The 27,426-nt window shown below is 33.2% G+C and overlaps 3 protein-coding genes across 3 annotated transcripts; all 3 read left to right on the top strand.

Annotated features, from left to right (window-relative positions):
• Window positions 1-12,270: 12,270 nt before the first annotated feature.
• LOC133324700 (enhancer of split m4 protein-like) lies at window positions 12,271-12,648 on the top strand. The gene has a single exon (XM_061533541.1). It carries the CDS (start codon window positions 12,286-12,288, stop codon window positions 12,643-12,645), a length of 360 nt encoding a protein of 119 aa, XP_061389525.1. The 5' UTR covers window positions 12,271-12,285; the 3' UTR covers window positions 12,646-12,648.
• Window positions 12,649-16,431: 3,783 nt separating this feature from the next.
• Window positions 16,432-16,924, top strand: LOC133324699 (enhancer of split m4 protein-like). The gene has a single exon (XM_061533540.1). It carries the CDS (start codon window positions 16,502-16,504, stop codon window positions 16,901-16,903), a length of 402 nt encoding a protein of 133 aa, XP_061389524.1. The 5' UTR covers window positions 16,432-16,501; the 3' UTR covers window positions 16,904-16,924.
• An 8,413-nt stretch (window positions 16,925-25,337) lies between these two features.
• LOC133324701 (enhancer of split m4 protein-like) lies at window positions 25,338-25,776 on the top strand. Its single transcript, XM_061533542.1, has one exon. It carries the CDS (start codon window positions 25,378-25,380, stop codon window positions 25,774-25,776), a length of 399 nt encoding a protein of 132 aa, XP_061389526.1. The 5' UTR covers window positions 25,338-25,377.
• Window positions 25,777-27,426: the final 1,650 nt, after the last annotated feature.

Genomic DNA, 27,426 nt, shown 5'->3' with positions numbered 1-27,426 from the left:
AATTAAATAAGAAAACAGAAAAAAACACTACAACAGGTTCAGGTTGTACCTCTTACATTGGACATTAATTAAAAAAAAACGTTAAATTTGTTCCAAAGTGAATTCCCGAACAAATACAAAGTCCAATATAAAAGGGAATAAGAAAACATACCCGAATCGAACAAAGTCCATCTTAGTGTAGTTCTTTAATTAAAACAAGTGTAGAAGTCAATACCATACGACGATGCGCCGAACGAACTATAACAAAAACAACAGCTAGAATAAATGTATCAATTGCCACTTTACATGCAACGCAAACAATGAGTGACTGAGTGAGTGAATCAATTACAAGAAACAAAAAAATCGTTCGATTGCATTTATTTATGTGTACGAACAAGTGAGTATCAAGTTTGATTGAAATATTGGGCCTAGGATCGATGACAAGAGAACAAAATTATTATTTGGAAGATAGTTTCTTAAACATTACTTTGTTGATAATATTCAACAAACATAGTTTATTTCTCATTTAAATTGGCCGGTACTAATCTCTCAATTATTGTTATAATTATCAATGCCATTCATCAACCAAATAATTTTCCATTCGAAGGCCTTGAACTCCAATTTGTCACTTTATGTTTTATTTTATTTGAATCGCGTGTTTAAGAAAGCCTAGCAATTTAAATGTTTCTGCGATTTTCAAGACACTATCACGATTATGTGGATTTCACATTATCAATGACATTCATGGAGGCTCACTTTCTCGCTGTAAAATAAAAAAATAAAAAAAAAACGTAGAATGATATTGCCGCTTATCACTGAGTTCAATAACAGCATCAGATCATATTTTATGGATTATTGCCTCATCTTTATCGACAGCAGCAATTTACGAATAAATAATACACTGCACCTTTGACAAGTTGATATGAAATGTTGAATAATAAGAATAAGAAAGATGAATTTTGAATTTGTCAATAATATCAATTAATTGAAATATTAATAAAAACAACCACATATTAAATGTAGTTTATTTTGTTGGCAATGATTTTCAAATTTAAAAAGTGAATTCAGTTAGAAACCGATCAATGTAAGACGGGGTCGAGTGCTGCCCCTAACACGTTATGTGTTTTTCTTATGGTGTTTATTACACAAACTTAAATCGTTTTCCATAAATAAAAAAAATCTATACCTAACAACTAAACAAACATATACAAAATCTTTCATTCATTGCTTAAGTATCAAAAACCGTAAATACTTTCATAATCAAGTCATTGGCACATTTATGCACCAAGGTTTTTTGAACACAATGTAAATTACTCTTTGGCATTTATATATATATATAATATACTGGATTTTTTCCAGGCCTTTGTGGGACCACTCCATTAACCAAAACTCCTGAGAATTAAGCCAATCCCTTACTATTTTCACAGAATATTTGGGGTCATTGTCATGCTGGAAGATGACATTTTAAGGCCTATCTGGCCAAGGGCTATGGGCAAATTCTCCTGTAAAAGAGTGCCTACACCATCCGGAGTTATACAGACCCAAACCATAAGAGAACATCTTCCATGTTTATGGTTTGAGTAACATGATGTGGGTTTGTTGGTTGGATGGTTTGGCCCAATACCAAACTTTTCCACCTGAGGTCTGACTGGTATGTGTTTATTTTGATCAGACCAAATTATCTTCAAAGTTAAAAAACTAAAGTCATTTGTATGTATCACAAAATTTACATAGAACAAAAATACAATATGTATTTTGCAACAAATAATTGGCGATTTTAAATGTGGAATCGCGATTTTTTGGCCTTGCCAATACCTATTTTTTATTTCACTAGATTTTGGTCTATTCACCAAGTTAGCCATTGGCCTTGAATTAAAGCGATCGAAATTTCCTTTCCTACTATTCCTAGTACGTTTGGTATTGCAACATTTCTGAGATCCCTTTGCCTAGTCTAGTCGTAAGCGAATATTTTTCCGACCGATTCGTGTCTTATATACAGCATATTTGTTTCCCCCAACAACTTTTTATTACTGAATATCAAACTGGCTAATCTTTTGATGTCCATAAGTTTGTTGTTCGTTTGGCCAGAAGTAATAAACTAAGAATCTGCACTTTCTAGGTAGTAAATATGTTACTATAACAAGTAAAAAAGCCTATGCCCCCAGCCTATGGTTTGCGGAAGTCTTCGGAATTAGACACAGATTTTATTATTAGCTTTATATAAGAAATATTTTTTTATCAAAGAGGTTTTGGATTTAATGTTGATAAAATTTTATAAAATATTGACCATTTGTGAAGGAGGTACCGTAAGCCGTGGACTACTGGGTCCCATCTTGGGACTTAATCTAGACTTAGTAAAGATAATGGGTTGTGCAAAGTTTGGTTCATATCGGATATTGATATTAGATTTACAAATATTGAAACTTGATCTAGGGTTGGTAAAGATAATACCAAGGTTTGGTTCAAATCGGACATTCCATTCGGCTGATGTTGGATTTAGTAATATTGAAAATGTTGACCATTTGTGGGGAGGTACAGAAGGAGTGGACCAATGGGTCCCATCTTCGGACTTAATCTAGACTTCGTAAGGATAATGGTTTGTGCAAAGTTTGGTTCACATCGGACCTTCCATTCGCCTGATATTGGATTTACAAATATTGAAAATTTTGACCATTTGTGGGGGAGGTACTAGAAGGAGTTGACCAATGGGTCCCATCTTCCTACTTAATCTAGGCTTGGTAGAGATAATAGGTTTTACAAAGTTTCTATCGAATAGTCCGTTTGCATATTTTTATAAAAGTAATATTTAGCACAATTTGATCATTTTGTGGGAGAGTTACTGGGAAGAGTGGACCAATGGGTCCCATCTTCAAACTTTATCTATGATTGGTAAAGATAATAGGCTGTACAAAGTTTCGTTAAAATCGGATAGTCCGTTTGCATGTTATTATAAAATTAATTTTTAACATAATTTTGACCATTTTGTGTGGGAGGTACCAGAAGGAGTGGATCGATATTCCCCATTTTCGAACTTAAGATGTGCAAAGTTTGAATGAAATCGGTTGCTGCCTTCGAGAGTTATCGTGCGCACAATCCAGCCAGCCAGACGGACGGACATGGCTAAATCGACTCCAAATTTTTTGAAACGGATTTGGTCCAACGAAACATGACGTATAAAACCAATATTTCGATGAGGCACATTTTCACCTTATCATTAGCCTAAAGGCTGAGGGTATAAAAACACATGTAGAGTAAGTACAACAATCAGAGTTTATGGGAGATATAACAACAACTAATGTCCGCTCTGATAACTTTGAAGAAGATATGTACTCATGTACTCTAAATTGATTTCTTGTTGCATTAAATAGTCTATAGAACATCGTTGACTAACAGAGGGTTAATTTAAAATAATGTACTGAAGTAAATTGAAACTTTAGCATGGCTTAGGAACTTATTACTAGGCATATGTTAATCAGAAAAATTTAAAACCATATCCAAATTTGTATTGCATTGCAAGCACACGTTTTATTTATTTATTAGTACCCTTAAAAATAAACAAATTTTTCAAAAATTAATCCATGAAATTGCGAGTTAAGTTATTTTGCACAAACAACACGGTTATATTTAATCACATTCTTTCCATGGTGTTTTTTTCTTTATCAAACAAAACTCTCAGCAATAATGTGCTGAGGTAAAACAACTTAAATTTCAGAAAAAAATAAAGTGTAATATTACCAGTTTAACGAAATCAAACGATTGATTGAAAATTTTATTTTATTGCACTTATAATCAGGCGCTGTTACCACCAGTATTAAAACTTGAGAATGTTATTGTTGTTCTTGTACGAAACAAATAAAACTCTAGCGTTCTGCTATCAATATGAATTATTTATGTATATGAAAAATTGCGAATGAAGCATATCATTCAGCATTTTTCAACATATAAATTTGTTAAAGAAAGAAAATTGAAAAGAAAAAAATAAATTCTTTAAAAAGGTTTTATAATGTAAAAAATACTTTTAACCAAATTAGCTGTAATTTGGTATTTTAAGTTCGTATTGTGTAGCACATATTCTTAACAAAAATTTTGCTCCACTATTTAGGATATCCCCATATAGTTCCCTCTAATGTTGTTGTTTTTTTGAGATTTTATCCGCGATTTTCAATCAAATTAAATTTAATTTAGTATTTTGAATTATCATTGGGTGTGAAATCTTCGTACCAAAAACTATCAATATTGTCTTCATCCAGCTTGAGGATTTTGAGCACGTTTTTCAACAAATTTTGCTATAATACATATATAATTAAGGTATACTATAGTTTTAAGACTATAATAAATAAAAATATTATTTCATGCCATTCTTATTGTAAAATCTATCAAGAAATGAAATATTTAGTTGTTTCTTATAACTGGTCGCAATTTTCAAAGCAAATTAGATGGTTATAGACGAAGTTCGTTATATCCAAGGTAAGGCAATACCAAGGATTAGCAGAAAAAATATATTAAGTTCCAAATTGTTATACCCTTTTTGCCAATACTTTAGCTGTTTCTCCTTTTCTTTGATGAACGGAAGGAGTGGACTACTGGGTCCCATCTTTGGACTTAATTTAGACTTAGTAAAGATAATGGGTTGTGCAAAGTTTGGTTCATATCGGACATTCCATTCGCCTGATATTGGATTTACAAATATTGCAAATTTTGACAATTTGTGAGGGAGGTACTAGAAGGAGTTGACCAATGGGTCCCATCTTCCTACTTGATCTAGGCTTGGTAAAGATAATAGGTTTTACAAAGTTTCTATCGAATAGTCCGTTTGCATATTTTTATAAAAGTAATATTTAGCACAATTGTGGCCATTTTGTGGGGGAGGTACTGGAAAGAGTGAGCCAATTGGTCCAATCTTCAAACTTGATCTAGGCTTGGTAAAGGTATTTTTTGTGAAGGTTGCCATCGTTAGCTATAAATTAATTTTTGAGCAGGTTTGTCATCGCTATGTATTTTGTACATTTATAGCAAGTTCTTTATAAACGAATTAAAATAAATGAAAACTGATAGATGGGACCGAAAAAATATTTTGTTATAAAAAATGTTCGCTATATGAGTGAAGATTTGTATGAAAAATGTGTCTTCAAACTTCGGGACCAAGAAATGTGTTCACTGTAAAGAAAGTTCGTAATAACAGGTGTTCGTTATATGCGTACTCGACTGTATTTACAAAACCTATATAATATTTAAAAACTGGACCGAATTGAGTCAAACTTTGACATCATAATATTTTTACTTTACTTAAATCACGTGTGAAGATGGGACCAATCGGCTCACACAAAGTGTAAAAATTTACATAAATCTTAAGTGAAGCTTATGAAGTATCTGAGTTAATCCAAGCATTGCGTTATACAAATATCAAACATACATACAACCGAAGATGTGATCTATCGATCCATTCCTTATAGTACATCTCAAAAAATAGTCAACATTTTGGTAGAAACAACCTTTGAACACCTTAATATTTATTCTAAATGGGCTAATAGAGGTTTTAAAGGTCCATCCTGTTTGGTAGAAAATTGTCACAATTTAGAAAAATTATTACATTTCCACACTTTCATATCAGTCGGCACACTGTTATAGCGTGCCAAGTAATTGATATTTATTGTTACAAAACCGCACTTTTATGAATTGTATTGAGTTGTTAACTAGTCTGGTTTTACAACAGTTAATATCGATTGCAGTAATTTTATAGTTTGTTTGTGAGAGAAGAGAACTTCTTACCTCTCTTGTTAACAATTTCTGATTCCCCACAGGTTTTATTGTTCAATTTACAAATCAAAATTCAGTTAATTCAATTAAATCAATTTTATAAATTTTATTTTCAAAATTTTAATTAATTTTTACATTCGTAATTACCTTTAGTCTCTGCCCTCAGAATTTGTTTTCCTTGTTTGGGATTATGTTTTATGTTGTTGTTGTTTTTTTTTTTATTCTTTAAACGTTCACTAATTGGTGATTATTTTTAAAACGTAAACAAAATGTTTTACGACAAAAGGGGATCTCTTGTTGTGGTTATTGTTGTTGTTCGTCTAAACGAAAATGTTGGGGAGAATGCTGATAAAAGAGAAAGAAATGCACGCAATTACATTTTATGCCGCACCGCGAATAGCATTGACAGTGAGATTGCACAAAACACTCAAATAAAACACAACCAAACCGAACGAATGAAATTTGGACCCTTCACCAACGTTAGCCGTACGCTGTAGTAGCGTCGCACAGAAAATAGCCCCGAACACAGAAAAAATTGATTTATTTTTAATTTTCCAAATTCTTTGACTTTTTGTTATGAATATAAGTCAATATTCAATTTCTTTTGTTTCTGTTTTCACTCAATATTCTTTATTATTATTTTTTGTTATTTTTGGATTCGATTTGTACACTTTTAGAAATAAAAGAGAGAATTGACTATGTTTACATTCTCGAATCATTCCAATCATTATTATGAAATGTAAACAATATCACGACGACTTTCACGGTGACCATTCGCTCGTTTCCCCGATTTATGTTGTTACGAAAGTTTAGAGAGACAACATAATGACAATAAAACTCTGTTGTAATGCTTTACATAAACACACACACGCACACACTAATGTACACTCCGATGAATGTTGTATATACAAAAATAAATCATACAAATTGTGTTGGCAATAAATAGCGAACAACGTCAAAACGTGATTATGGAATAACTGAATCAACGGAAAATGGACCACAAAACAAAATGAAATAAAACAAAAACAACGATTTGTATTATTAAATTGCACTCCGCAAATCGCGCGCACACACAACACACCTCAACAAATTGCTGGCTGCTACTAAATCAACAGCCGGTTATCACAGACAATACGTCGAACAAGTCGCTAACAAGCAATTTGCGGTAATCTAGCTTTCTTTTGTTATTCCACAAGACGCGTTTCGTACACGTAACAATGTTGTTAACCGCTAATACCAAAGGAAACGCATTCGTTTATAATGACCGTAACGTAAAATTTGAATCAGTTGAACTTCCGTCAACAAACTAACCCAACCTTACCGTTAAAAGATACAATACCAACTGATCAGAGGAGAGTTAAAACACAGGGATCTACACGTCGAGTTGTGACTATAAATAAGACCGTATTTACACGTTAGCGTTGATGCCTGCAATTGTACTCTCAACATGGTACATGTTAGAATTATAGCAAATCACTTGTAAATGACTACGAGCGGCATTTGTCTCTATTTGGGACTTATTTCGATTATATTTATTACACTATGTTCGAAATACCGGAATGGCATACAGTATATCGCAGACAAAAGAATCCACTTGGGTTTTTATAACCTCCACAATAAAATGGAGGTTACATTAATTTTGTTTTTCCTTTTGTAACTCATCGAAATAATAATAATCAGCACAAAATTTTATGACCAAAGACCTAAGCATTTACGTCTGACCGTCTGTCTGTTGTACGAGTAATCATTCTAGCCTCTAAACGAATCGAGATATATCTCCAAAATTTTGCATAGAGTCGTAATTTGTCTGCATCGCCAAATCAAGTTCGAAGACGTGCTATACGGTCCACGTTTAGGCTGTAAGGGAACCCCAATGTGTTTTTATTGGGTACCAATTTTCTACGAAAAAATTTTAAATATAGGTCCATTATATCGGGTAGCCCCCATATAACGGTACCCTTCAATTTGCTGCAATTTGCCACTTTGAACTTTATTGGGTAGCAAATCCCTCCTCTAAAAATTATAAATATAGATCCGTTTTTTTTTGTAGCCCCCCATAAAAAATACCCCCAATTTTCTGTATGTTGGGGTTCTTGAGCGCATTTTTTTGCTGTAATTTGATTTTTTGTAGGGGTAGTACCCATATAACCCCCTTTTTTGGTCATTACTGTTTCATTGTTAAAATGGCGATAGAGTCCTCAATTGTTATGATAGAGCTTTAAAATTCTGTACATCTAGAGTTTGGCAATCTACTTCCATGAGCGGTTCGATCTTTTTCGGTCTGCTCCGCAATAGAAACTAGGTCGTTCCTTTAGTTCCATGGTTCCTTTTCGTTCACTGGTTCACGATAGTTCGTTCGATCCATGGCACAATAAATAGGTAGTCCATTTAGCACGGCTGATGTTTCGATGAACTGTCAAAGTGGTTAATTTCTACTTGAATTCGATGTGCAGTGTTACCAACCATGTGAAATATTATAAGGAAAAAATTGACAGATGGTCGAGACAAAAACAAAGTTTTTTGTTTTGATACATCATCTTATTATTGCGTCATGGTTCGGTCAATGCAGTCGTTCATGTTTCTTCTAGGTGAACGGAATAGTTCCGATCGTTCCTGGTTCGGAATAGTTCCCTTGAACTACTTCGTTCCGGAAATATACAAATCTATGCCCATCCATTTCTAGGATATTTGGAATTGTAAATAGGTTATTTTACTGTCCTAACACCATTTTCCAAACGAATTGGATGTAATTTAGCATTCCAGGTTCTTTTTAATCCCAATATTTCATATAGTTTTTTTCAGAACTAAAACAAGTTCCAAGATGGAGAATATCAGTCCAACCCTTCAAGTAACTCCCCTAAAATGTAAATTTTTCTGAAAAATACATTTTTAATATTCTGCGAAACGATTATCGATTTTGATCCAATTTTTAGATAACCTATTATTTTTACTAAAACTATATCATGCTCGAAGGTGGATATTATTGATTCGCTTCTTCTAGTACCTGCCCCACAAAGTGTCAGTATTTTGAAAATCTTATAATTTGTAAAGAGTACCTAATACCACATAGTAATACCTTCGTCCAAAATTTATTTAATTGATTGATTAGTCAAAAATACTATTTTTACCATATCTGGATAAAATATCGGTGTACAGCTTCTGGTACTTCCCCAAAATGTAACCCTAGATAAATATATAGATATATAATATATTCGAAATTGCAAGAATTTGAAAACGGTTAAAGATATTCAAAAACTTTTATTTTTTCGAATTTCTAAAATTGCAATTCTGGCATATGTTCGAAAATAGAATGGAGGTTACACTAATTGTGTTTTTCCTTTTGTAACTCATCGAAATAATCATTTCCAACCAAAGTATATATATTCTTGATCAGCACAAAATTCTATGACCAAAGACCTAAGCATTTACGTCTGGCCGTCTGTCTGTTGTACGAGTAATCATTCTAGCCTCTAAACGAATCGAGATATATCGCCAAATTTTTCATAGAGTCGTAATTTGTATTTTTTCGAATTTCTAAAATTGCAATTCTGGCATATGTTCGAAAATCTTATTTTTTGAAAATGATAAGAAATATTGAATACTTTTAAACGGCACAATTGTGTCCTCCTCTGGCACAATTCAGCACAACTTTATTTTTTCCCAAATTCGAAAATTGCAATTCTGCCATACGTTCGAAAATATCGACTATTTCGAAAACGGTACATGATATCGAAAAAATTTAACGGCACAATTGAGCACAAATTAAGCTTTATTCAACACAACTTTCATTTTTTTCGAAATTCGATTATTGCAATTCTGTGATTTTTTTTCGAAAAAAATGTTTTTTCGAATATCTTCCTTAGTTTTTCGAGTTTCGGAAAAAATACGGCACAATTTGGCGCAAACCTAGCACAATTCAGCACAACATTCATTTTTTCGAAATTCGAAAATTGCAATTCCAACGTACACCACATCACACATTGTCATAGCATGTTAAGGCATGTACTAATTTCATCGTGTAAATTTCTTCTAAGAAAGAACACAGCAACATTTGAAGAGCAACATGATGTGTGTTGCAGAGAAACATACAACTGTCGCAATATACATAATTAATTTGTTTACAATCAACAACGGTTATTTACATTTGGGATTCTGTTAAAATTGAACTAAAAAATAAATTACATTATAAAGCAAAAATGTGTCTTCTCTTAATATTGCAGATATTCAAAAACTAATTTTTAAAGTCAGTTGCACAAGACATTATAAAAAAATAAAAAATCTCTGTGGTGATTTCAAAATATGACGGACATGACTAATGATCATAGAATCAATCGATTTTTATCTCATTAATTCTAACAGGTCTAAAAAATAATTCCTCACGAAGGAAAAATAAACCTGAACACCTTGTATACCCACATCCTATCATTATTTAAAACACACCATCCAATCTAACAAAATTAAAAATGCATAAATAATTTCTTTTAAATTTTTTAAAAAATTATATTTTTGCTTAAAAATTCAGGTATTTTCAGGTATCACAGCTTTTAAAGCTTTCTTAAATATTAAATTTTACATTTTACAATGGAAGACACAAATTGGTGATTTCTTCTTTTGTTCATCTTAAACGATCTTGTAGGCAGCTTATTTAACAATCAATTGGAGCAGCAGAAGTCCAAAAGAAGGTACCCTGTTCGGTGCGTACAAAGTGAACAGGAACATAAGCTTCCTCCTGCTCCTCTGACAAGAAACGTTCATTGATGTCATTTTCAAAAGATTCCAATGAGGAAGGATTCGATTCAAGACTGGCATTCCGGCTATTCTCTAAAGACTCCAGAGATTCCATTGACTCGATGCTGACCAAAACAAAGAATTTTGTAAACTCAAATAATGGAAAACTAATTAATTGATGCCAAACATATTTAGTATTCCGTGAAAAATAGATAGGCATTTAAAATAGAATTGCAAAATGAAGGTAGATGAAAATCACTTCTAACGGCGAAATAGATATAAGTGATAAAAGGTGGCAGTACTTCTCGCGGGACGTTTAGATTCCGTCGTTTTAAACCAATGTCTGTGTAAAAAATAAAGACCTATCTTTGAAATATGACAGAGGCTACAGACGAAATGGACATCAGAAGTCCAAAAGTGAACAAGGACAAAAGTTTCATCCTCTTTTTACATGAAACGTTCATTGAGATCATGTTCAATGGTTTCCATTGAGGCAGAATCCTATTCAAGACTTCAGATACCGCATTTTGATTGTACTACTAAATATATTAAAGTTGATGATTAATATTGCAATAAATTTTGAGAGTACAGACGACTTAATTAAATACTCATTTAATTTTCCTTCACGAAATAGCAGGGGTTTATAATTTTTTCCGCAAAGAGCTTCTAGTTTATTTCCTCAAATATATCATACTATTATCAAGGTATATATCTATTGGAATGTAAGACTAGAAAATATCTATTATCTAGTCGGGTCTTAAAATGAATTCTATAGGAGTTATATCCTTCATCACGAACTAGTTTAGTCTATTTAAGACTAAAAGATTACAAATGAAGGTGGATGTAGAATCATTATTGTAATATAATTTATGTAATCAATATGCAACAGGTTTGAGCTAATCATAATTAATATAGAAGATTATCTACGGACTATATTTATCGGATCAATAGGATTTCACATGGAACCATTACATAATTGTGTTAGGTGAAATATCAAGAATCTTTTGTTTATATCCTCCATTCGTTCACAAATATTTGCAATTACGATCTGAGTCGTTTTGCCAAAAAACTCGGTGAAGTTAAACGGCACTAAATGTTCACTTACGAGTACATAGCAGGATCGTGTCATTGCCCAAATTGGTGCTACGAACGTGTTGGCCTATTTTCCATATCCTTATGCTAGGCCCATGCTAAGCACGCATTATAACATCACACCAATTCAATCACGAATCAATATTAAATAAAAACTCCTCTCACCCTGCCATAAACATGAACGGTTAATATAAACCATAGAATTTATTTCAATTCATTGTGATGGTAGATTTCCCACAACCCTGAAAGGCAATCACCTCATCAACATAGAAAAACAATATCAAGAAGAAGCATTGGCATGCATTTGTACACGCGTGGGAAACATTTCGAAACCAAGTGAAATTTATTTATTTCTATTGGAATGTGTCTGTCCTGAATATCCTTTTACATTTGGAGTAAACAACAACAAAATTTTAAGTCTACAATTTCAGAGAACAGATGTATTTTGTTATTATCCATTTGAAAAATATAACATTTTCACAAGCTTTCCCACGCTCAGAAGGAAAACAGAAAATCCTTTGGACAGACAATTTTACACAGACTATTGTCTGCAAGTGTTGGTATTTTTAGAAATACCTGCTGCCTGTAGCAATCCTCTGGCTGGGTATAAATACCAGACACTCTCAAGGATTCAACATCATACTCTTTTGAGCATTCAAACATTACACATCCTTCCACAAAACATTCAAAATGTGCGTAGAAATTTCCCAAAATCAGCAATACAACAAAATGGATATCACCGTCACCTCCAACAAGAAATCGTACAGCGTGAAGAAGCTGTTGAAACAAATCTTCAAACAACAAAAATCCACAAAAGTTGCTGCTGACTCCATGGAATCTCTTGAATCATTGGAAAATAGCCGCAACGCCAGTCTAGAATCGGATTGTGCCTCCATGGAATCTTTTGAAAATGACATCAATGAACAACTCTCAGCAAAATTATGCAGCGAAGAGGAAGAATTCGATTACACATCCGCCTCCTCAGTACCAGTTCACTTCATTCGCACCGAACAGGGTACCTTCTTTTGGACTACCAACAGTGCCTTTGAGCAGTTATCCTGCATGCAAGATCGTTGGGCCCAAGCCTAAGAAGCAAGTCTGTTTACATCAGAACTTATCAATCTATGTCTTCCATTCGAAAAACCTTGTAAAATATTCTAAATATTTTACAATGCACTTAAAAAAACTTTACCTTAAATGTGATATTTTAAATAGAAATTAAGAAAATCAATCTTTTAAATATAAAAATATTATAATTAAAAATTTATTGTTTTTGATTTTATTACATTCTGGGTTTCATCATATGAAAGTTTAAAACAATTATTTCCAGGCATTTCAATCAATAGACTGTGTTAATGAATATTTCAAGAATATGTAATCTCGAAAAATCTAAGAGATTGCTTGTGTCTATATCGTATATCCGTAGTTTATGAATATTTGAATGTCGTGGTTTGAAAAATACAAAGAAATAAATCAATGTGTTCCCATATTTCTCGAAATACAATTCAAACCATTAAATTGCCATATCTGGACCAGCTGAGTCGATTATGATAATATATATATATATATATATATGTCCGTCCTTTTTATTGTAACTCGCAATCAAACTACAGGCTGAATTTTTTACGCAATATTTGAGGCATTAAATGAACTAACAACTTACATTTTTGTGTATAGGCCACAATTTTTAACACGAACAACATAAAATTGTAGAAAGTCATAGTTTAGTGGTTGTTGTTGTTGTGTGCAATCCTATTGGGATAATATTGTGATATTTCCACATATTTCAAACAACCTGAGTAGATCAGCAAAATCTTAACTGTGTGATATAGACTTATACTAGTCAATATACCCTCTATCCATGATATTTTTCTTTCGACTTATACGGCATTTACATTAGAACTTTTTACCGGGTTAACCTGTTTTATGAGGATTTATTTGACATATATTCAAAGTAATTGACAATTTAAACCCACTGGGTTAACCAAACCCGGTACAATGTAAACGTACTTTTATATTTTTTTATAAAACCTATTTTGTTCTACTCAAACAACTGATTGATATTACAGATGTCTTATTGATATTTCCTCACTTATAATGTCCGGGGCACATGAAGGAAGTCAAATTTATGATCCGAATTTGATGAAATTTGACATATCTCATTTATTTGACCCACGAACGAACCGATTGAAAAATCACTTTATATTCATATATAGCTCCCATATATAGTTTTGTGTGATTTTAAGAAAATGGTGCACAAAGACGTACTAAATTTATTAGAATGGCAAATTTCGTTGAAATTTATTCGGATTTATATATATATATATATATAATTTCGATCGATTTGAAGTTAAGGATCCACCAAACTCCACCCGATTGACACATAATGTGTTACAATGTACTGAAATTAATATAGCCTAAGGTGTGTCAAGTTTTATTGAAAAAGGTTCAGATTAATTACATATTTTTGTCCGATTTTAGGTAAATAGTGAAATTTTGCATATAAAATTGAGCCTAGATTGGCTCTTTGTACAAATTGGGGCAGATACACAATTTTCGACCTACTTCATGTTAATTGTGCACCATTTTTAAATCTGCCCGAATGAAATGAAAATTAGCACAGGCTGCAGAATGGCATGTGTATCGATTGCTTTAAGTAGGTTTACATATAGATACAGATCACAAATTTAAGTTTGTCCAATCTGTATATAATATATCAAAACTGGTGATGGGACTTTACTTCTATCCTTACTGGCTTGTTTTAGTATATGAATGTTGGTCATGTTGGATAAAGCGCACCAAAGCATAGTTAACCATAATTAGTGTGTAACATTTCTCATTTCTAATCACGTAACTGATATCACGAGCAAATCGGGACTCTACAGTTAGTTTCCTAATATCCGAAAATTAGACGCTCATAATTTTTAGGCCATTTATAATTTAAAACCAGTGAGCCGAGCTGTATAGTCGGACGGGGCCGACCATATGATACCCTACACAACTTCCACGAAAATCTAACCCAACTAAAGGTCAACAAATATTACTAATATTCAGTAGACGACGGCTGTACTTGTCCAAATTCTCTTTACCGTAGGTTATGTTGTGATGTTGGGCTTTCAATTGTGACCTATATATCGACTAAAAAAAACACAAAAAGATAAGTTTTTGGTCCATTTCATCCCAAAATTATTATCTGATCATCACCGAAAATTAAAGGCATTGTCCTTGACCATAATTGGAACCTCATGGAAAATTTCAAAGCGATCAGCGCTATATTTCCGCCCTATAGTGTTGTAATGGGTTACTAAATAATGTCTGAATACGTAAGCACCTGTATATATTTAAGTGTAACTCCCACATCTGAGTACATACGACCATGTAATTGGTATCAATTTAAATGTCAACCACTCCTCTTGAACATACTATCAACTTCTCGGGTCTAGGTCCTTCAGGGGGCAGATATATACACAATAGTATACAAATTTTGTAATTTTTCACACAAAAGTGAGGGTCTATTTGACCGGCTAAATATTGACCGATCTTTATCAAAATAGGCATGCTTATTCTTTGCCCCGATCCCCTTCTCCATGCAAAAATTCACGGTGTTTGGGTCATAATTGCGGCCTCTGGAGCGACCAGAAAAACCGATATAAATAAAGTTTTTGGTCCATTTCAACCCGTAAATATTAACAATAGGGGTCTTCATTGGCCAAAACCCATTCTACATGCAAAATTTCAGAAAGATTGGTTCATAACTGTGGCCTGTATCGAGTTTACAAATTATAATGGACAGACGGACGGACGGACACACATGTCTAGATCGACTCAGCTAGTCGAGATATGACGATCGGTATACTTAAAGGTGGGTCTAGGACCAATATTTCGCGGCGTTACAAACTTTTGGGCCTACACAAAGCTATAATACCCTGACAACATAGTTGTGTAGGGTATAAAAATAATATTAGGTACTTCGACTGACAAGAACCTACTTCTATCCAAAGGAAATAACCTTTAAAAATTTATAATTCGTAGTAATGGTATGAAAAACATAATATTTACTGTTTTTTTGTGACACAGTTTCTATGTTCAAAGTAAAAATAAAATGTGCACTCCTCAAAGTCATACATTTTATGTTAAAGAATGCATTTGAAATTTGCAATAATCATTTGAAACAGTCCAGAAGAAATACGTTACTTACAAATACGCTATCAATGTTTGTCTAGGCATTCATTATAACAAGTGAAATTAATAGTCACTTCAGCGTTACTTCTCCTTTAAAGCCATTTTTACAGAAAGATCGTGTCATTAATTTTTGTGTTAAGAACGTGTTGGCCCGCTTTACGTATCCTCATGTTAGGCTCATGCTTAGCACGCATTATATCCTCACAGCAATTCTATTATTAAACTATATAAAATAAATCCCACTCCCACTAAAATCATCATCAACGGTTAAAAGACGAAATATTTATACCAATTCAATGTGACAGCAGGTTTGCCACAACCCAAGAAAACCATCACCTTATCCACATAGAAAACCAATATCCAGTAATCATTGGCAAGCCTCTGTACTGGCGTGGGAAACATTTCGAACCAATTGAATTCTATTTCATTGTGAAGGAATTTGTCTGTCCCCAAACATCCTTTTGAAACGAGAAAAAACAACACAATTTTAAATCTACAATTCCACAGAACAGATGCCTTTTGTTTTTATCAATTTGAAAATGTTAGAATTTCTCAAGCATTCCCACGCTCAGAAGGAAAACAGAAAATCCTTTGGACAGACAATTTTACACAGACTATTGTCTGCAAGTGTTGGTATTTTTACAAATACCTGCTGCCTGTAGAATTCTTCTGGCTGAGTATAAATACCAGACACTCTCAAGGATTCAACATCATACTCTTTTGAGCATTCAAACATTACACATCCTTCCACAAAACATTCAAAATGTGCGTAGAAATTTCCCAAACTCAACAATACAACAAAATGGATATCACCGTCACCTCGAACAAGAAAACCAGCTACAGCGTGAAGAAGCTGTTGAAACAAATCTTCAAACAACAAAAATCCACAAAAGTTGCTACTGACTCCATGGAATCTCTTGAATCATTGGAAAATAGCCGCAACGCCAGTCTAGAATCGGATTGTGCCTCCATGGAATCTTTTGAAAATGACATCAATGAACAACTCTCAGCAAAATTATGCAGCGAAGAGGAAGAATTCGATTACAAATCCGCCTCCTCAGTACCAGTTCACTTCATTCGCACCGAACAAGGTACCTTCTTTTGGACTACCAACAGTGTCTTTGATCAGTTATCCTGCATGCAAGATCGTTGGGCCCAAGCTTGAGAAACAAGTCTGTTTACCACGAGAACTTATCAATCTATGTCTTCCATTGGAAAAAATCTGCAAAATATTCTAAATATTTTACAATGCACTTAAAAAAACTTTAACTAAAATGTGATATTATAATAGAAATTAAAAAATTAATCTTAAAAAATGAAAAATATAAAATATTTAAATCAAAAAATTGTTGTTGTTTTTTATTATTACATTCATTCAGACTGGGTTTAAAATGGGAGTAGTTGCTAAGAACAGATTTTTAAGCATTGCTAGGTCTAGAATTGGCATTAAGCATTGCTAGGTCTAAATTTGGCAAATTAAAAGGGTAAAGAATGTAGCATATAAAAATAAATAAGAGAAAATTTTAATATTGACAAATCCAAAATTACAGTCGGAAAATACGGCTATAACCTTATAATATAAAAACCTATCCTGTCGGTGTTTTTTTACCAGATTTTTTTTTAATTACAGCCACTTCGTACGAAAGTGCAAAATGTGGACCGGTATATACGAATATTTCGAGGCTATACAAACGTGTTGACAAAATTAAGAAACCCTTTACATCTTCGTGGAAGCAATGAAGATCAGTATTGCTCAGCCCTTTACGTTTTCGTGACAACAAACCACACGAATTCTCTCTCAATTTATATCTGTCGTTTGTACAGCTACGTTGAACCTGCATAAAGTTTTTAAAATTGGGTGCTATACAGAAACAGTGACTTATATATACCGATACCAAAAATAACCTGCCCTGATGGTGCGTACAGAGTGTACCGCAATATAAGTTTCCTCCTGTTCCTCTGACAAAAAGTTAATTGATGCTATTTCAAAAGATTCCAATGGAGCGGAATCTGATTCAAGACTGGCTTTGTTATTTTCCAAGGATTTAAGAGATACCTTTCATTTGGTGATGTCTTTATTACTGTCTTGTTGTTTAAGATTTGTTTCAACAGTTGTAGTTGGTCGATGTTTTCTTATTGGAGTTGACAGTGATATCGATTTTGATATATAGTTGATTTTGTGTAATTTATATAGCCATTTTTTAATGTTGTGTTAGGAAATCATGTGAACTACTGAAAAGTTCAAGTGTTGTTGTACTTCCACAACTCATACTCTTCTATAATCTCAGTTCTGTGTCATCCTAGACGAGGAAAAACGACATGCAGGTATTTGGAATAGGCTCGCGTCTGAAATATGTGGATTGTCCTTTGTATTTTCTTTTCAAATCTTGGGAATGTTTAGTAAATTATATTTTATGTGCGTATATTTATGGATACAGGGGACATGTAGGATACCTTTTCCATTCTTATTGTTTCTTTAGTTTCAAATCCTTTGCGCGTGCATGTTTCACAGTCAAAGACACAAAATTCGACGGTGTAAAGAAGTGACAAATAGGCACGCATAATGTTTTTTTTTTTTTTTTTGGATTTGGTAATCGCATAAAGGCAAAGTTGGACGATTACCCGAAGTAATCATAGTCCAATGCTATTTATTGGTTATTCATTTTTGTTTTGTTTTGATTACATTATTCGTCTTAAATATCTAACTTTATTTTCTGAATGAAGGAGTATAGTTGTTTGAATTCTTGGTTGGTTGCCTTTTTTAGAAAACTATATAAGTTTTGATATTTCGTAAAGATGGAAAAATCTCTCCTTACGTTTCGATATTTGGTGCAGTTGAATATGGCATGATTTTCGGTTTCCTCGATTTGGCAGGTATCACACAAATTGGTGGGCGAAATTTTCATTTTGTATAAGTATGTTTTACCATACGTATGGCCAGAAAACAGTCTGTTAAACATTTTAATTTCATCGGCAGTGAAATTGGCTCCAGCATACCAGTGTTTCTTTGGTGGTGAGGGGAAAAAAGAGAAAAGTAAGTTCCTTTATGTTGAGAGGTTTCTTTATAATTATGGACCCATTCTTCCCACAGGTGGTCGTAGATTGAAGAATAAGCATCTTTAACAGAGAGTTTTGCTGTGATGGTGCATCCGGCATTAAGTGCATGTTTGGCGTAATAGTCGGCAATTTCGTTTGCAGGGATTCCAATGTGAGACGGTACCCAGACTAGTGTAAGTTGAATTATAGTTGAATCGTTTACTTTGCGTATGATTTCGTTCGCCAGATAGTTATTCACACTGTTCGTTTTCAGTGTAATACAAGCATTCTTGCTGTCTGTTAAAATAGCAACCCTCTGTATTTTATCTTGTATAATTATATCAACAGCTTTGTTAATGGCGTGCAGTTCGCCCATTAATGAAGAGGTCTTGGAGGAAATGTTGAATAGAAAGTTTTCTCCCGAAGATATGTGACATGCAGCACAACCTGTACCAGTATTTGTAATTGATGCATCGGTAGCCCATATGGAGTATCCACTGTTTTTAAATTGATTGATTTTTTGCTGTATAATGGCCCGAAAGCATTCATTTGGTATTTGACTTTTAGATGCTTGGAAGATGTCAATTAAAAATGTGAATTTTGTTGACGGTTTTTCGGATTTGTTAATTACCAAATTATCAAAAATGGGTTGGAATTTATTGTAGATAAGCCCAAGACTTGTTTTTGCAGTGGATAGAGACACGATATTGGAATATATGATGGGTTGTGCTATTTTAAACTTGATGAGTTCTTTTGCAGCCAGGTATTGTGAACGCTGTTGTGGAGGCAGGACTAAGGCAAGCGCGTATAAGATTTGAATTGGAGTAGATGGTGTGAGCCCAAGATTTTTTCTTAAAATTTGGTTTTGGAAGCTGGTGACTTTTTTATTGATATACGTCGGCATATGTGCCATCGACGATATTGAATATTCAATTTTTGAGAACAACAACGATTTTGACAAATTCGTAGCAACCTTGGGATGAATACCAAATCTTGAAGAGTTAATAATTTTTAATGCATTAAGCGTGTTATTCGATGATTTTATAATTTCTTCATAGTGATCTTTTGTTGTTAGGCTGTTTTTTATGTATCTTCTTAGAAATTTTACACTTTTAACAGCATTTATTTTTCTTCCTTGAATAAGAATGAGAGGTTCTTTTCTTGCTCCTTTTGCTACGTACATTACAGATGTTTTTTCTTGGTTGCATTTCAAGTTGAGATTAGAAAGTAGTCTATAAAATTGATTAACTTTAGTTTGAAGATTATTGTTAGCCTTTTCAAAAGTTTTATGAACGGAAAGAATAATGAAATCATCTGCGAATTGAAAAACGTAGGTGTTTGGATCAGATATACCGTGCAGACCAAGAGTGTATAAGTTAAACAGTGTTGGGCTTAAACAGCTGCCTTGGGGTAAACCATTATAAATGTCTAAGAAATCTTTACCCATGATGAGAGTTCTGACCTTGAGAAAATTAGTGGTCCAATTTATCAAATCAGTTGGAATATTCAGCTCAGTTAATATTTTATGCAGTATTTCAATTTTAACACAGTCATATGCCTGAGATACGTCCAGAGACATTAAAATTGTTTTCTCACCTCTTTCCTTGTGATAATTAATTGTAAACAGGATATTATTGATGCACATGGATGCGGACATATTTTTCCTATACGCATAGGAGTTTTGTGGAAGGAATGAGTTGCTTTCAATAAAGTTTTGCAAGCGTTCTTTTACCATGAGATTGATGATTTTTATAAAAACGGAAAGCAATGCTATAGTGCGGTAGTTAGAAAAAATTTCGAGATCTTTTCCTTTTTTGGGAATGGGCACAATTTTAATTTTCCTCCATTCATCTTGAATATCACAGTTTCTCCAACTTATATTAAACGCTTTAAGAAGATTTGATTTTGACGATTTTGAAAGATTACTTATCATTTCATATGTCACGCCGTCAATACCTGCAGCTGATGGTTTTTTCTTCTTTTCCAATACCTTTGCAAATTCTTCTTCTGTAAAAACCTGAACTGTAACTGGCGGTGTTGGAGTGAAATCAATTGGACGGTTGTCTGGAACTTGGTTACTGAGATGGGCTAGGAAGTTTTTGTTGTTGTCTTCTGACCACCTTGTTTGGGTTCCTCCTGAGAGAGACGATTTACATCCATTGACGAATCTGAAGAGATTTTTTGTGTTCGGCGTTTGACTTAAGTCTTCGATTTTAGATTTGATGGAGTGTTTTTTTGCATACTTGATTGCGTTTTTAAAATTTTTCCTAGCTTCAATAAGGGTTTTTGCATTTATGTTATTGTTGAGAGCGTCGAACCGTTTTTGAGCGACAAGTTGCAGCCTGTATGTTTTTTCAACAGTGGAATCCCACCAGGGCTTTGGTGTTCTTTCATCCGAAATTACATATGTTGCGTTTCTTATCTCTGAGCTGAGAGATCCTTGTATTTGTTGAATGTTGTCATTGAGGTTTAAATTGTTTATATTATTTAGAAGTTTTTTCTTGGCTAAAAATACTTGACCTTTCATGTTGGTCTGTTTAATATCCATAAGTATAGGGAAATGGTGGCTGCCTCCAATATTAGTCGTTAGTACAACCCACGAAATATTTAGTATTGAGTTTGTGAAAGATAGATCTAGGACTGAGCCTGAGATGTCGCTCAAATTCCGTTTAAAGGTAATGTTTCCATCATTTATACTTCTAAAAAGGGATGAATCGAATAAAGATTTAACAGTGTTTCCACGTAAAGAGTTAAATTTATCACCATAGGCGGAATGCCTTGCATTGAAGTCTCCGCAAATAAGTACATTTTGTTTGTTTTCTAGGAATGAAATAAGATTTTCTAATTCCGTTTTCATAGTGTTGCTTTTTATGGTATGTGGAAAATAGACTGAAACTATTATCAGGTTATTAGATAAATTTGTTGTTTGGCAAATCAAAATGTCTAACGTAGTGTTATATGCAATTCTTTTGAACTTTATTGGATTTTTGAATAAGATGGCAACACCTCCATAATTATCTCCTCTTTTTTTCGACTCAATTGTGTATCCTCGAATTGACGTTTTGTTCTGGCTTTCATCGATATTAAAAATTTCGCTTAAAATGCAGATATCTATTTTAAGCTTTTTCAAATTGAATTCTAATTCATTTTTATTTTTATTTAAACTTTGGATGTTTTGTTGTAAGATTTTCATAGAGTATTTAATTTAATTTTTTATTTATTTTATTTTTAGGTCTGAAGCTCTGAATTTTCGACTTGGTGCTGATTACTATTTGAATCCATTTCTGGGGAAACGTCAACTGTCTTTTTAAATTCTTTTAAAACATTGAAGCCCTCGGCGCAGTTTAAAGATGTCAAAATTTTGGACATTTCATTTGTAAAGCTTGACAATACTTTTTCAAAATCTGTGACCTTTGAGAATGTTGCTGCCTTGTAAATTGGTTGTGATGGTGTAATAACAACTGGACTAGCTGTTGGATGAATAAATTTAAAAGGTTGTGCTGCAACTTTACTGTATTTGGTTTTGGTCAGTCTTTTATTTATTTCTTCATTAAAGGTTGAGGCTTGTGGTTTGGTTTTTTTTGGTAAAGGAAAAGAGTTATGGTACTCATTTTCTGACAGAATTTGATAATAATTGTTGGATGTTTGGTACGTTTGTATCACTTCCTTTCTTGAAAGGTTGGAAAAAGCCATAATACTTCTGATTCTTCGTTCAGATTCCCATTTTGGGCATATTTTGGAGTCAATAGATGTATGCTCCTTACTATTACATAGGATGCATTTTTGCTCTTGACATTTAACTTTGCAAAAAATAGTGTTTAAGCAATCATTGCATTTTTGTTGCTTACATTCCATTGGACATTTTAGCTCATTATCACATAGAAGGCATTTCTTGGCTGACCGGCAGCGAATGGCAATGTGCCCTAGACGACCACAGTTAAGGCATTGTTTGACAGGGGGAACATACAGTTCTGGGATTACTTTTGTGCCGCACATAAATATTGATTTTGGGACACCATCATGGTTGATACCAATTTTGATTGTTTCCGTTGGGATCTGTTGATTCTGTTCATTTTTCCTATTAAATCTGTATATAGATATAACATCCATATCGTTGTTATTTTGGATGGACTCTTTTATTGTGCTTTCCGTAATGGACGTGGGAACATTTTTAATTATGTAAAATTTCTGAACATATCTATCTGGAATTTGAGCAGTAAGACCAATTTCATTAAGTCTTGCGTTTTGCGAGAATTCGTTAGCAGCCATGTAATTGTTGAAGGTTAACCGAAAGGTGTTATAGCCAACATTTTTGCATACATAATTATCAGGTGTGTTGATTTTCTGAAGAAGTGCATAAAGATGGAGCTCGCAATTTTTCCTTCTGGTACTAATTGGTTTTTCCGATTTGATCAGCACAAAGAACGGTCCGGGATGACGTTCAGTATAAAGAAAACTATTAACATATGAAGGATTAAAATTCAAGTCTTCATTTGCATTGTTGTTTTTTGCGGTTCGGTTTGTTTCGGTTTGTATGGGTAGACCGTTGTTGTTTTTGAGCGACTTATTTTGGTTTGTTATAACTTCTGCTTGTCTTTTAATATTATCTCCTGGCAAGGGAGGAGGCCTTGGTGGCGAAGGTGACTCGCCATCATCCATCTTGTAGGTGGATTAACGAAATTTATATACAAAATTATTTAAATTTCGAAAAAAGGAAAAAAATCGTATTTTCCAAACGTAACAAAATGGTTGAAAAAAGGCAACGTAGTTGTTGTAAATTCTGTTGTTTGTACCAAGTTCACGACCAGCGCTTAAAACAAGTCTAGCATCAACAGCTGTTGATTCGCGACTGACGCATAATGTTTTTGTGTTCTTTTTTTAGTGTTTTAAGGTAGCTATAATTTGTGGTAGGCCTATGCCTTGGTAATTGCTTGAAAATGGGAATAGTCTTGTACATCAACATCAACAATAATTGGTTGCATTGACGAGTTTGGTAGGAAATGTCTAGTTAGGCTACAAAACGTGCGTTAGGTGTAGAAGCACGTGTCGAACTCGAGCCTTTGTGTTTAATAATAACACGGATCATATCTAATCTCCTAACAATGTTAATCATAACTTTTGCTAAGCAAATATCAAGTGTGAACTGGAAAATCGAAGACTAAAATCTACGGATCTTAGTTTATACCCCCAGGTATAATATGCTGAATATGTTGTAAGGTATTGAAATAATTTCCCAGAAAAGAACCTCAGATATGAAATTTGGATCAGTCGAGTGATGCCGGCCATTTGAAATTCAAAATCACCGAGGTGACATCCAAAGTTAAAGATATTATTATTAGATAACTTCAAATTGATACAAATTTAAAATTTCATTTAGATATGAGCTAGCAACTGACTCCAAAAATCAAGGTTTGAAAGGCAACATCTATAGATGTTAAATCATTAAAGCAAATAGCCCATGATAGAAAATATAACCACCTGAAACACGTGCTTTGGAAAATACAACCATTAAATTTAATATGTTTGCTACATTTTTCGAAACCCATTGGAACTATATAAGATTCAAAGCCTCAGTACATAAAACAATTTCTGTGTAAAAACAATTTTGTTATGTGACTGGGGAATCCAATATTTTAAACCAAAATGTGAAGGACACACATGACAATAGAATGATGTAAACATTTATACAAATAATTGATATCATAAGAAACCCGAGAGTCTGATAAAAATGAAGAACTTAATTATGGATTCAAAGTAAACCTTAGCCCTTAGAAATTGAAGGTAGGAATCGTATTTAAATTATAAATTATTTTCTTCTCAATGTTTTAAATCTATTCCCCTTTTGTATCTTTTTAGATGAATACATGTGTAAAAGTAGTAAAAAAGTAAGAAACATTGAGAGTAATTTCAGTGTTACTTTTCCTTCAAAACCATTTTTACAGAAAGATCGTGTTATTAATAAGTGTTGGGTTTAGAACGTGTGGTCTCACTTTCCGCATCCTCTTGTTAGTCTCATGCTAAGCACGCATTCTATCCTCATATCAGTTCTATCATTAAACAGTATCCAATAAAAACTCCTCTCATCCTGTTAAAATCACCATCAACGGTTAAAGACCAAAATATTTATTTCAATTCAATGTGACAGCAGGTTTCCCACAACCCTCGAAGACAATCACCTTATACCCATAGAAAAAACAATATCTAAAATCGTTGGCATGCCTCTGTACCGGCGTGGGAAACATTTCGAAACCAATTGAATTTTATTTATTTCTACAGGAATTTGTCTGTCCCATAATATCCTTTTGTCTTTGGAGGAAACAAAAACAAAATCTTAAATCTACAATTCCATTGAACAGATGCCTTTTGCTGTTTTCAATTTGAAAATTTAAAATTTTCTCAGACATTCCCACGATCAGAAGGAAAACTGAAAATCTTTTGGACAGACAGACATAGACTATTACCCACAAGTGTTGGTATTTTTACAAATACCTGCTGCCTGAAGGATTTTCCTGGCAGAGTATAAATACCAACGACTCTCAAGGATTCAACATCATACTCTTTTGAGCATTCAAACATTACACATCCTTCCACAAAACATTCAAAATGTGCGTAGAAATTACACAAACTCAACAATACAACAAAATGGATATCACCGTCACCTCCAACAAGAAATCGTACAGCGTGAAGAAGCTGTTGAAACAAATCTTCAAACAACACAAAACCAAAAATGTTGCTGCTGACTTTATGGAATCTCTTGAATCATTGGAAAATAGCCGCAATTCCAGTCTAGAATCGGAATGTGCATCCATGGAATCATTTGAAAATGACATCAATGAACAACTCTCCGCCAAATTATGCAGCGAAGAGGAGGAATTCGACTACACATCCGCCACCTCAGTACCAGTTCACTTCATTCGCACTGAACAAGGTACTTTCTTTTGGACTACCAACAGTACCATTGAACAGCTTTCCTGCATGCAAGATCGTTGGGCCCAAGCCTAAGTCTGTCTACAACGAGAACATATCAATCCATGTCTTCCATTTGATAAACTTTGCAAAATATTCTAAATATTTTACAACACATTTAAAAAAGCTTTAACTATTATGTGATATTTTAATTAGAAATTAAAAAAAATTAATCTTAAAAAATGAGAAATATAAAATATTTAAATCAAAAACTTATTGTTGTTTTATATTATTACATTCATTTAGTATGGGTTTTATTGGTGGTAGGGTTTAGAGGGTGGTAGCCATCAGTCTGGAATTCAGTCAATTCAATTGACAAATGCAAAGGTAAAGAAGGTAGCATCTCAAAATATTTAAGAGAAAACTTTAACATTGACAAAACCAAAATTATGAACGTCATCCATTATGGTTGGAAAACAGGGCTATAACGTTCAAAATGTAAAAACTGGACCTTTATATAGACCTATCCTGTCGGTTATTTTAATGAAATGCTCAATTACAGCCACTTCGCTACGAATTTGCAAAATGTGGACCGGTATATCCAGTTTCAATACCAAACATTCCGGGAGTAGATGGAAATTTTCAAAGCAACCTCTCGAGACATATGGGGTCACAGACGAATATTTCTAGGCGATACATTCAGGTTGACAATATTAATATACCCTCATCTTGGAAGCAATGAAGATCAACAGATATTATTGTTGTTAAAAAAAATCCACTTGTCCACCTTTCAAAAATATATTCTTCAAACATACACCATTTTTCCTTTAGGAGGCAGTGAATTGAATAATCAACAATTGGGGCTCTAACAAATCGTTATAAAAATTTCTGAAACGAATGGAATTCTCAATAGTTTTTAACAAATGTCGGGGTTAACTTTTCATAAGTTTATTGAGATAAAACATATTATTTTTATTACATAACATATTTTTTTATATTAAAAAACAATACTTATAGTTTTTTTTAATACCACAGTTTTTAAGAGATTTTCTTAAATACTACATTTTACATTTTGCAATGGAATACACAAATTGGTGATTTCTTGTTCCTTAAAGCTGTTCTGTTTATCTTAAGGTTATTTGACAATCAACTTAAGAAGCAGAAGTCCAAAACAATTTGCCCTGTTCGGTGCGTACAAAGTGAACAGGAACATAAGCTTCCTGCTGCTCCTCTGACAAGAAACATTCATGGATGGCATTTTCAAAAGATTCCAATGAATGGAATGGAATCTGATTCCATACCGGCGTTTCACACACAGAAGCGTGTGTCGAAATCGAGACTTCGTATTTAATAATTACACAGATCATATCTAAGCTTTTAATTCTGCCATCAATAACCGGGTACAATTGTACTTTTTGGAAAAAAATGCTGTAAAATTTTCAATAACGGAGATATTTGGATCAAATTTTAAGTAAATCATTCTTGAGGTATTTCTAGCCATAATTGAAGATAAATTATTGATATATATATTTTATGTAAATAGTGTACCATAGCTCCTATATCCCTTTCTTATTGGCATGAAATTTGACACAGCGTACTGAATTAAGTCTAGAATGGTGTGCGTTAAGTTTGCTGAAAGTCGGTTCAGATTTATATATAGCTTCCATATATATTTTTTGTTAATGGCGTACCAAAGTCCCTATATATCATTCGTTACATATATATATATATATATATATACAGTGG

This window comes from Musca vetustissima, unplaced genomic scaffold (assembly GCF_032173495.1).
Source record: "Musca vetustissima isolate MV318-11 ecotype Yass unplaced genomic scaffold, APGP_CSIRO_Mvet_v1 utg36638, whole genome shotgun sequence".
NCBI lineage: Eukaryota > Metazoa > Arthropoda > Insecta > Diptera > Muscidae > Musca > Musca vetustissima.
This window is presented reverse-complemented; position numbering and strand designations above follow the sequence as displayed.